The sequence below is a fragment of the Chiloscyllium plagiosum genome, chromosome 26, assembly GCF_004010195.1.
Source record: "Chiloscyllium plagiosum isolate BGI_BamShark_2017 chromosome 26, ASM401019v2, whole genome shotgun sequence".
Lineage (NCBI taxonomy): Eukaryota > Metazoa > Chordata > Chondrichthyes > Orectolobiformes > Hemiscylliidae > Chiloscyllium > Chiloscyllium plagiosum.
Genome location: NC_057735.1, coordinates 53216255 through 53228750, shown reverse-complemented (window position 1 = coordinate 53228750; position 12496 = coordinate 53216255). Strand labels below are relative to the sequence as shown.

The window sequence follows — 12496 nt, the reverse complement described above, 5'->3', positions numbered from 1 at the left end:
CAAGTCCCTCCTCCTTACCTTTTATCTTAGCCTGCTGGACACACTTTCCTCATTCCTGAAGAAGGGCTTATGCCCGAAACGTCGATACTCCTGTTCCTTGGATGCTGCCTGACCTGCTGCGCTTTTCCAGCAATACATTTTCAGCTCTGATCTCCAGCATCTGCAGTCCTCACTTTCTCCTCCTCATACCTGAAACGTCAACTTCTCCACCTCCTGATGCTGCCTGAGCTGCTGTGTTCTTCCAGCCTCCTGCTTGTCTTCTTTTGGATTCCAGCATCTGCAGTTCTTTTTGTCTCATACGAGGACAAATTGACTGTTAGGATTGTTTCTGCTGAGGGAGGATCTCCTAGAGATATCTAAAATTCTAACAGGACTAGACAGGGTAGATGCAGGTAGGATATTCCCGATGAGGGGTGTGAGCAGAATCAGCTGTCACAGTCTGAGGATTTGGGGTGGATCATGTAGACTGGAGATGAGACATTTCTTCACCCAACAAGTGGTGAACCTATGTAATTCATTACCACAGGAAGTAATTGATGCCAAAATGTTGAATGTATTTAAGAGGCGGCTAGATATAGCACTTTGGGCAAATGGGATCAAAGGTTATGGGGAGAAAGTAGGATTAATCTATTGAGTTGGATGATCAGCCGTGATCCTGATGAATGGCCTCGTCCTTCTCCTATCTTCTATGTTTCTATTAAGTGTCACTGTGCCTTAACATTGCTCGTGGAGCCACACGTGGAACTGTTATTCACTGGTTGTTGATGCATTGTGTGTTTGTCTTGTGGAGCAATCACTTAACTTTTTTTTAATCTTCTGATCAGCTCTGTCCTAGCTGTGGACACAAAATCTTTCTTGTGCATCATTGGAATTCAAGCTCTGGCTGAACTCAACCAGTGGGACCAGGTGTTGGGCTGGATTCTGGAAATCTATGAGATACCAGAGAAAATACCTGCCAAAATCCTACAGATGTGGTGAGTCTTTCATGTACGTTGAAACTGCATGATGCATCAAAATTACCTTCACTTGCAATTGAGAAAGCTGGTTCATATGGGCAGTTACTGTTTGAATTGAACTTTACTCTGTGCCAAACCTTACGCTGTACCTTGTCAGGGCATGAGACAGATAGCCGAACCAAATCAGCCTTTCTAATTTGCACACATCTAAAATTAAAAGGTTTCAAACACCCTCAAAATTGACCCCAATTTGACTACTTGTATAACCAGTCCCAGAGAGGCCTTCTTGAGAGTGAATTCACCAGCAGCTAATATCATTAAAGAACCCTGTCACCCCAGCTATACTCTCTTCCATCAGGCAGACGATACAAGAGTTAGAAAATATGTACCAACAGTTTCAAGAACAGCTTCTTCCCTGCTGTTATCAGACTTACGGATGGACCTCTCGTATATTAGTTAATCTTTCTCTGCACCTTCTTTGTAGCTGAAACACTCTACTCTGCATTCTGTTCTGTTGCCCTGGTGTACTTATGTAAGGTATAATTTGTGTGGATTTCACGCAAAACAATACCTTTCACTGTATTTACGTACATGCGACAATAACTCAAATCACAAGATTGCAAATAATCAATTTGAGACACCAGTTTTGTAAATGAAAGACTTAGCAATTTTTGAACAATACAATAACTTCAGCAGAGCAAAATTAAACAACAAAATAGTCGAATTAACATCCGTTGTTTTCAGCCCCTTTCAGCCCCAAAAGACAGACACAGACAAACAAGTTAAGCGATAAATAAAAATAATAAAACTGCCCTGTTTCCTTGAGCAGTTTCCACAATGTGTTGGTTCTTCATGGATTTTCTGAAGATGTCGATCAGGGCCATCTTTTCATTCCGAGGAAGTCAGTAATACATATAGTTTGGTTTCTGTTCTCTGAACTTTGAATAGTCGATATTGGGAGATTAGGCAAGGAGCTTTCAAATCTATGTGCTGTAGCATCAACACCAAACTCCATCTCCCAGAAATAACAATCCAAAGCTCAGTTCAAACTCTGGCCCCTTCCTGTCAGACAGACAGTCTGCTCCACAGGGTCTCAGTTACCGTTCCACATTTGCCATCTGCTGGAGCAAAAGGTCTTTCCCAGACTTGCTGGAATAAGTTGTCACATACTGACTTTATGCAAAACACCAGCTACCTGGTTAAACGCAATGCTCTTGGCCCGGTGTTGAAGCATCTGTAGAATTTTTAAATCAAGAACCAATGTGTGAATAACTTTCAGGCCTGGCCTCTCGGAGAAATCTCAACTTGCTGCTCTTGTTTTGTTTTTAACACCAGCTGCTTTCATAGCTGAAAGGTCATTTTTAACTGACTGCTCTCTATTCACAGCTCCAAACTAAACTTGATAAAATAATAAACTGTAAAAGATGAAAAATCAGCAAGGATTCTAACGTGCCGCCAATTTCAAAACATGGAATGCCATTTTAAAAAAACTCGCAGCCATTCATTTTTCCTCACTTGATGCCCATTCAACTTTCTTAGTCACATTCCTAGTTTCACAACAGTTTACATTTGGAATAACGCAGCAGCAATTATGCTTGCTTTCCCCAAAAACATGTACACATTTTTTTTGTTAAATGGCTGCAGCTTAAAGCTCCATCTAAACAATCTTGCAATCTTATTTTCAAAATTTTCTGCAGAAGCTAATGAATTATGACCATTTAAAACTACGGTCTCATTGTTTCCAAGTTGAAAGTAAACTTTGAAGTGTTAAAGAGCTGCCAACATTGCAATGCTTCCTTTTCTACAGTCGGGTAGTTTTCCTGGTGGTTCAACATTTTTTTAAAAGTAAGCCTTCTCCATTTCAGCCTCATCCGCCAAGGAACTGCTCCAATCCCCAAATTGCTAATTTGAAAATTGCTTTTGAAAAGCTAAAGGTTATTTGAATAAATGAACCTGTATTAACTGCACCTAATTTTAACAAACCATTTAAAAGTTATCTGGCATTCTGTCAACCAAAGTTTCTTTGTTTGTTTTCATAATAAATTAGTCAACGTATAGCTACTTAATAAAATTAGGCACAATCGTATGATAAAATCAGCACATTCCCAAGAACCTTTCTACCTCTTGTTTGTTTTTGGGATAGGAAAGTCAATTAAAGTTTTTACTTGTCATCAAAGTAAACTATGCAAAACTTTCACAATTTTCTATGCAAAACTATTCAGTTATGACTATCTTCATTAGTCATTGAAATGTGGCTGGGGTCTTAAATCCAAATGGCATAACTTGATTTTTGTTTTAAAAGAATGATGGTGTGACAAATGCAGAAATTTCCCGACCCCTCATTGTCATCAGTATTTGTCAACATCTTTTTTAACAAATGAATTTTAGTTAAGAATGATGCATTACCAACCCAATCAATGCAATCTAGGTGTAGTTGATGGAGACAGTGTAGTGGAAGCCTTACTCCGCATCTCACGCCATGCTGTGCTTGTCCTAGGAGTGTTTTTAGAGAAAGCTTTACTCTGTATCTAATCCCTTGCTGTCCCTATCGTGGGAGGGCTCAATGGCAGAGGGAGCTATGCTCTGTATCTAAAACCATGCTGTCCCTTTCCTGGGAGTCTTTGATGGGAAGAATGTAAAGTGAGCTTTATTTTCAGTTTAACAGAGTAGAGAGAACAATGTTCAAGATATGATTTTTCCTGCACTGCTGTTATTCTTTCAGTGAACCAGGTAGTCCTCTCTCTTGTTATGGATAGGCTAGACCACTCAAAACATTTTTTAGCAGGCAGCCCGAGACATAACTTTGCAATTTGTTTTAGTAAGGACCCAGCCTGGTTTATTGCCTCTCTGAAAAAAAAATCAAGGACAGAGTCTCCTTGAGCCAAGGAACAGCTTTTAGAAAAAGAAAGGTTTGTGACAGCTTGATGAATGAGATGTTAGAGCAGGCATTCCTGGGCTATGAGAATGTAACTCCTGATATTGAGGGTATGACTGATGCTGTAAGCTCAGTGTCTGAAATGAGCTTTTTTTGTGTCTGTATCTCTATCTGGCAGCATCATTCTATACAGCAAGGTTGGAGAGCCAGGCCAAGTACAGAAGGCAGTGGACAGTTGGCTGAAGTGTTATACTAGTCCAAGTGCCCTAGGCTGTGGCTCAGGGCTGGTATTGGAGTTATATCTGTTGCACGTGCTGCTACCACTTGGGCTGTACACAGAGGCAGAAGAACTGATCCAAAGTACAGCACTGCTGACAGAGCAGCAGAGGGGACCAGCATTACAAGTCATAAACAATAGGAGGTCTCAGCAGCTGGAGCAGGAGCCAGCAGACAGCAGGAGCCCGCTTGGAGCAGACTCCAGAAAGCAAACTCATCCAGGTAACTTGATATTTAGAGGGTTCTTTCTGTGCCTCACTCTGTAACTCTGCACTCACCTTCACCCAGCAGCACTGCAGCTACTGGCCCTCTGAAAGCTGCTTGTTCTCCTTTGCCCATATTGTGAAATCTGTTGTCAGCATCCCTCTGCAATGTCTTGGTCTCGATAAAGAGCTGTCAGTGAACATGAACATGAACGTGAAGTGACCCAACCTCTGTGGAGGAATGTGTGCTGGAAATCAGTTTTTGAAAAAAGATGAGGGTTGAGAGAGAGAGAGTGATTTCACTTGTGACGGGTTTTCACAGCTCTGTGTTCAAACAGCTTTCGTTCCTCTCTTTTCAGTGTCAAATTGCTACTTTAAATTGATCCAAAACTCATTACTGGTTGGTTCGTGTTGCTTTCCTCAAAGATGCCAGTTGACAATACAAAAATTGTCAAATGTGTCTTTCAGGAAGTAAACAACGCACAGCTATCCTTTGAAATTATTCTTCAAAAACAAAAAACTAATAAGTGAACTTCTTTTCCAATTTGTATTTGCAAATGAAATAAGTAGTTGTTACAGAAGATGAAAAAAAAATCACACTCTAAACCCAGCCTTCCTCTGAGTGAGTGACAATGTGGTAGTTCACACAACCCTATAGTCTCTGTCAGACAATGTAATCAATTAACATTGATAGTGAGTGGTTCAGAGGAGTGCAGGGGCTGACTTGCCCTGCATCTGAGGAATTGTATGAATGTATCCAACTCTAATACTAAGCAAAGACTGATCCTCATTGTTCATGATGCTGTAGTTTTCTCAAAATTCTTTGAGGGCATGTTTTATTAAGGTAAGTCAGTTCATCAGATCCTCTTGCTACCTGGTTTAGTTTATGATTTGGAGATGCCGGTGTTGGACTGGGGTGTACAAAATTAAAAATCACACATCACCAGGTTATAGTCCAACAGGTTTAATTGGAAACACACTAGCTTTCGGAGCGACGCTCCTTCACCTGATGAAAGAGTGTCGCTCCGAAAGCTAGTGTGCTTCCAATTAAACCTGTTGGACTATAACCTGGTGTTGTGTGATTTTTAACTTGGTTTAGTTTATGTTTTCTAAGCAACCTGATCAGAGATGTTGTTACACACCTCTGGAGCAAGTGGGACTTGAGTCTAGGCCTCCTGCTTCAAGGGTAGGGACTCAAGCTCTGCACCACAAAAGGACCCTGCCTAGTTTAATGTGAGACTTGAAAGACATTAAAATACTGCTTAGTTAACTGTGTTCGAGCAACTGGAGTAATCATTCAGTTCAGCATCTTGATGGTTTAGTTCCCACAGTGATGAACAGCGTGTGTATCTAGTGATTTCTGAAAGAGAGACACAAACTGCCAACTCATGAGCACAATCATGAGTTAATTTTTTTAAATATCCTTAACAATTTTCCCATGATTCTGATGTATGCTGAGTGCTTTTTATGGAGTTACTCACTAGAAGAGCTTCCAATTTGTTGATAGTGCCTCAAGATGCTATAAACCAGAGCACTAGGATGGATCCTGGGATTAGCAATACAGTGACGGTTCCTACATCCCCACTTAGGTCACCTGGAGATGGTAATGGTGTGAAGAAACTCAGCAGGTCTGAAAGCATCCGTGGAGAGAAAACAGCAACAATGTTTTCAGTCTTCTAGCCCTTCCTCAGAACTTTTTGAATCCCCCTTCTCTACCTCTTTCCTGCAACTCCCCGGTCCTCATTGATACCACCTTATCCTTGACCTCCCCACCCCCAGCTCCCCAATTTGCTCTGCCAACACTCCCAGCTCTGCAAGCCCCTTCGCTCTGCCAGTTCCCGCCCACCCTCTGCCTCTGCTCTGAATATTTTCCCCTCTGCATCATTGTGTGACTCTGACCCTGACCACAACAGTTACTACAACCCTTCGTCATGTCTTTGTTGCCTCCAGAGTCAAGTAATCAAACCCAGTGCTGAACAGACTGTCACAGCTGTAACAGCATTGAGCTGCTAGCTATAATGTCTCATGTGCCTCTCTTCACAGAACCCAACTCGCTGTTTAAAACTCTGCAGCAAGTGCTGATGTTGTCCTGGAGGTTTCTGCATTTGGTGCCTGTTCGCAAGTTGTTTTTAGCTGTGCTTTTGGCCTACTTGCTGATTGTCAGGCTGGACCCAGGTGAGTGTGTTTCTTCCTGTCTTCCCAACTTCTGTCAGAAAGGGCATGCAGGTCACTGATGTCCCTTCCCTGAGCCCAGAAACCCCTTTTCCCAGGACAGACAGTAGAAGGCAGGTTAGCTGACTCATGTAGCCAGTTTCTCCAGTGTTTTGACAGTGTCACAGCTGGGATTGGTTGCTGGGAATGTGAAACAGTGGACTACACCTGTGACTGCTCAGTTAGCTGCTTGTTTTTCTAAATGGCTTTGATAATGATTCGTTAGTTTCATAGACCTTTAAAGGTAGAGGAATTTCCAGGACTGGATGAAATGTATCCCAGGCTGGAGAGTGAAGCAAAGGAGGAAATAGCAAGGGCACTGGAATAATTTTCAGTCAGTCTAGTCCTAGTGGTGAGGAAACTATTGGAAGCAATTCTGAGATACAGGAATAATCTGATTTTGGAGAGACAGAGGTTAATCAAGGACAGTGTGCATGATTTTGTCTAACTTGAATGAATTTTTCAAAGAGGTGACCAGGTGTATAGGTAAGGACAATGCTTTTGATATTGTCTACTTAGACTTCAACAAGGCTTTTGGTAACGACCGATCTTGGAAACTGATGGGAAAGTTTAAGAGTCCATGTAAATTTTGCTAATTGGATACACAGTTGTCTGAGTGTAGGGAAGCAGAGGGTGATGGTTAAAGTGTGTTTTTGTGGCTGAAAGGCTGTGTCCAGTGGGGTCTCAAGTTGGGGCCTTTATTGTTTGTGGTTTATATAAATAATTCAGATTTAATGTGAGAGGATTGATCAGTAAGTTCACAGATAATATGAAAATTGTGGGGCAATTAAATATCAAGGAAGAAAGCCTTAGATTACAGGACAGTAGAGATGAGCTGATCAGTGGCAAATGGAATTCAATCTGTATAAACGTGAGATGATGCACTTGGGCAGAGGAGATTGAGAAGGAACATGATTGAGGTATGTAAAAGTATGAGGGGCATAGGTAGAGTAGACAGAATGAAACATTTTCCCCTTGATTGAGGGATTAGTGACCAGTGGTAGAGGTTTAAAGTAAGGGACATAAGGTTTGAAGGAGATGTGAGGAAAGTCTTTTTCACCCAGAGGGTGTTGGGAATCTGGAACTCGCTGTCTGTAAGGGTAGTAGAGGCAGAAACCCCTCATAACATTTGTACTTGCGATGTCAAGGCATACAAGACCATGGAACAACTGCTGGAAAATGGGATTAGATTAGTTAGGTGGTTGTTTTTGACTGGCGCAGATTTAATAGACCAAAGGGCCTTTTTCTGTGCTGTAGACTTCAATGACCGTATATGACCAATCCACTGCTTAAAGAAAATACCGTATGCTGTACTGATTGTAATGAGGTCAGTCAGGTGGATCTCTCAGAATGAGTTCCCTAATTGGACCAGGTTAACCATCTCAATTGGGGAGCCCTGACTGACAGATATATACAGGAGTGTCAGACACTGGGTTCACCTTGAGAGCTGTTCTGAGGGAGCAGTGTCAAGGACTTTCCACGTGTAAATAAAGGGTGCCTTAGTGACAAGATACCAGCCCCTGTGCAGTTTCACATGCATGTGTAGGAGGGGCAGGACCTATGGAGAGGGAAACTGAGTCCGTGCTTTGAGTCCAGTATAACGACTGTTCAAAACTGAAGGCAGCTGGGCAATGATGGTTTTAGGCTGCACAGAAAGTGGGGCGGAGGCACAAGTAGAACAGTCGCTTAATGGTACATAAATAGTCCTACAAGAGATGGGGCTGGGCTTGACCTATTTCTAGGGATTCCAGCTGATGAAGTGGTTGCAGTTTCAGTGGGCAAGCATTGTGGGGACAGTGAATATCACTAAGTTTCAAAGTCATTGCGGAAAGGGATAAGGATAGTGCAGAAGTTAAGTATCGGAATTAAGGAAAAGCCAATTTCAATATCATTAGATGGGATCTGAAACATAGACTGGGAGGAACAAATTAGTCTACTTTTGGAAAGTGGGAGTCTTTTCAAAATAATATAGTGAGAGTTAAGGACCAGCGTATTCCTCTAAGAATGAAGGCAAGAGTAGCCAGTCCAGGAAACCCTGGGGAAGTAAGAAAGAAAAAGAAGGAAGCAAATGTTAAGTGCAGTGCATTAAAAAACAGGGGAGGCCCTTCAGGAAATTAGAGAGTATAGGAGAGTGGTTAAAAAAGAAATTGGGATATTTTATGAGCATATTAAGAGGATTTAAGGTTTTTAAGATTTGCAAGAGAATTGCCATGGCAACAGTGGGGACTGTTTGAGACCGAAGGAGCAAGCTATGTTTGGATATGGGTGAGGTCTTAAATAAATATTTCTCATCCATATTCACAAAGGAGAAAGACACTATATCAGTTTGGATGATGAACTTCCAGAGAATGTTAAGATTAATGAGGAGGAGGCATTAGATGTTTGAGTGGGCATAATGATGCATAAATTCCCAGTGCCTAATGAGATATATCTCAGGTTGCTCTGGGAGGCAAGAGAGGAGATTAGTGGGGCCCTGGAGGAGATATTTAATACTTCACTGGCCACAGGCCAATTGCCAGATGAGTGGAGCATAGCTAATAGAGTCCCTTTGTTTAAGAAGGGCAGTGGGGATAGGTCAGGTAATTACAGTCTGACATCACTGGTAGGGAAATTATTGGAAAAAATTCTGAGGGGTAAGATTAATCAATACATGGAAAGACAGGGATTGATCAGGGATAGTCAGCATGGATTTGTTGGAGGGAGATCCTACCTAACTACATCAGTTTTTTGAAAAGATGACTAAATATTTTGGTGAGGGTAGTGCAGTTGATGGGAGTTTACGTGAACTTCAGTAAGACCTTTGACAAGGACCCACACGGAAGGCTAGTCGAAAAAGTAAGAGCCCACTGTAATTGACTTGCAAATAGGAGGCAAGGGGTGATTGTGGAGGCTTGATTTTGTAATTGGAACCCTGTGTCTAGCGGTGTACCACAGGATAGGTGCTGGGACCATTTCTGTTTGTGACATTAATGACATGAGTGTAAATGTCGAAGGTATAATTAGTAAGTTGTAGAATACACATAAATTGGTGATGTCAGAATAGAGGAGGATGGTCTCAGGCTACAGTCTGATATTGATCAACTGGTAAATAGGACAGAGCATTGAAAGAATTTAATCACAGTAAGTGTGAGGTGATGCATTTTGGGAGGCTCCCAAATAAGGGAGCAATGTACACAATGGTAGGTCCCTAAGGAGTATCGAGTAATAAAGGGACCTTGGTGTATAAGTCCATAGATGGCCGAAGGTGTCAGCACAAATGGACAGGGTGATGAAGAAGGCATAGGGGATGCTTGACTTCATTAGCTTGGGCATAGAATATTGGAGCAAGGAAGTTATTGTCGAAACCTTAAGAGCATTAGTTAGGTAACAGGTAGAATACAGTTTGGGTGGCTCAGTAGTTAGCACTGCTGCCTCACAGCGCCAGGGACTCAGGTTCGATTCCAGCCTCAGACAACTGTGTGGAATTTGCACATTCTCCCCGGGCATGCTTGGGTTTCCTCCGGGTGCTCCAGTTTCCTCTCACAGTCCAAAGATGTGCAGATTAGGTGAATTGGTCACGCTTAATTGTCCCATAGTTTTCAGGGGTGTGTAGGTTAGGTACATTTGTCAGGGATAAATATAGTATAGGGGCAATGGGTCTGGATGTGTTACTGTTTGGAGGGCCGATGTAGACTTGTTGGGCCCACACTGTAGGGATTCTAATACTGTGGGCAGTTCTGGTTGCCATGTTCCTGGAAGGAAATGATTGCATTGGAGAACATGCAGAAGAAATTCACCAGGATGCTGCCTGGGCTGAAAAGTCTGTTATGAGGAGAGACTTGGATGGAGGAGAAAGTGAGGTCTGCAGATGCTGGAGATCAAAGTTGAAACTTTATTGCTGGAACAGCACAGCAGGTCAGGCAGCATCCAGGGAACAGGAGATTCGACGTTTCGGGCACAGGCCCTTCTTCAGGAATGGAGGCTTGGATGGTTTGTTTTCCTTGGAGCAGAGGAGGTTGAATGGGGATCTGATTGAGATGTACAAAATTATGAAACTTTTGTGAGAATCTTTTCCCCATAGCAGATGTGTCCAAGGCCAGAGAACATAAGTTTAAGGTGAGCAGTAAGTGGCCGGTCGAAATTTGAGGAAAATCATTTTTCATAGAGAGATTGGTAGAAATGTGTAAAGTACTTCCTGAGAGGTGGTGGAGGCAGGTACCCTTGCAACTTTTAAAAAGCATCTGAACAGGCACTTAAAATGCCAGGACATAGTACACTAAAGACCAAGTCCATGGGCACACCAGTTTAGTCAGCTCGCGCCCTACTTTTTCTCAGTAGCCCTACACAGTTCTCCTCAAGAATTTATCATTGTTCTTTTTTAGGAATGAGCTTTGTCCATCTCTTTACTCTCAATCTTCTCAGACGTGCCTGTCTTGAGGTTCACACCTACTCTGATCAGTACAATTGCCTGGTTATCAATCTCTCACTGGTCTTGTTTTTCTTGCTTTCTCCTCCTAAAGCTTCTCCAACAGCTTTGCCATGGGTCCGTAACCTCCACAACGTCATCAAGCAGATGTGGAAGATTATGTTTGCTCGCTTCAACAAGGCAAGAATTGGCAAATGAACGTGGATGTGTACTTCAGCCAAGGAGGGTGAAGTCTTGGGGTATATAGTCTTGGAATTGGAGGCTGTTGCTCCTGCAATATTGGATAATGAGTCATTAACTTCACAGGCCCCTCCACACCTTGTAGGAAATGCTAACATGGCACCTACTGTGGCCCTAGGAGTGTCAGCTAGCTTCATCATGTTCTGAGCCTTTGTATTGTATGCTGCTTTGTCCAACTCTGGCCAGTCCTGTCCCAGACAGTGACAAGCTGTCATTTCTCACTCTAATGCTGCTGTTAATTATTGTCATTGGGATTTATTTTGATCACTTGAACACTTTAAATTTGTCATCCTGAGTTAGTTTATTACTGCCTGTAAATATGATAATAAACCATGCTGCACATTATCAAGTTTGCCTTTTGCAGCAACCATGTGGGGCAAATTAGAGAGATGTTGCTGCTTTCCTCAAATTTTCACAATGAAGAATCTTCCCAGTCTCTCTCCAGTGTGTAACAGGATTGATTATGCCTGCCCTTCTATTGCTGCTGTGACCCCGAAGATAGGATATTGCTAATCAGTGTGTCGAAGGGGTGCATTACAAGGGAATGTGCACACCAAATCAGTGCAATATAGGTTTCTGGAGGAACTGACCCCGACGTTTCTGAAACGCTGCCTAGGGCAGGGCAATGCACAGGCTCTATCGCCAAGACTGAGACCGTGCCCTGAATAATCACTGTCACAGTGGGCATCGGCCATCAGCTCCTTGCTTTGCACGAGAGATGGAACACATTGAACATTTACAAACAGAAAAAGACAAATTGACTTGTTCTCTGGGAACCTGAGTCCCCTCTTCACCCACCAGATAGCAGAAAGATGTGACAGGGGCAGTCTGATCGATTTGAGAGTTCATTTTAAGATGTGGCAATAAAAGTTCCAACTAAACTTGAAATGTATGGTGTTTTTATTTTGTTGTTGCCAGGAATTGGTTCCACGGCTCTATCTTGCTAAGCGTGCTGGATGAGATGAGGGGTTGGTGGCAGGAAGGGGGGTGGTGTTGAGGGGTTGGTGAGTCACTGTGGGTGTTGATGGTGAGGGTGAGGGGTTGGGGACTGACGGGTGGTGGTGACAGGAAGGGCTGGATGGTGATGGTGAGGTATGTGCTGAATAGTGGGAGGGGGAGTCAATTGTTTGGTGTGGGGGGAATGTGTTAGGCATTATCTAGAACAAGTGAAGTGGTCCCAGGGTAAGAAGGTAGCCATCTAGGACTGAGATGAAGACGAAGTTCGTTACTCAGATGGCAGGGAATCTTTGGAACATTCTACCCTGGGGGCTATAGAAACTGGATCATTGAGGCCCCCACATCCTCCTCCTTCCTGCCCCCCCCACCTCGA

At 42.8% G+C, this 12496-nt stretch overlaps 1 protein-coding gene across 1 annotated transcript; it reads left to right on the top strand.

The window, feature by feature from the left end:
• Nucleotides 1–813: 813 nt before the first annotated feature.
• On the top strand, nucleotides 814–12047 carry pex26 (peroxisomal biogenesis factor 26; the record flags this gene model as incomplete). The annotated part of the gene is made up of 4 exons (XM_043717112.1): nucleotides 814–974; nucleotides 4010–4329; nucleotides 6354–6485; nucleotides 11021–12047. Coding segments are annotated over 4 exons (717 nt in total), but the record flags the coding sequence as incomplete, so codon positions are not given.
• Nucleotides 12048–12496: the final 449 nt, after the last annotated feature.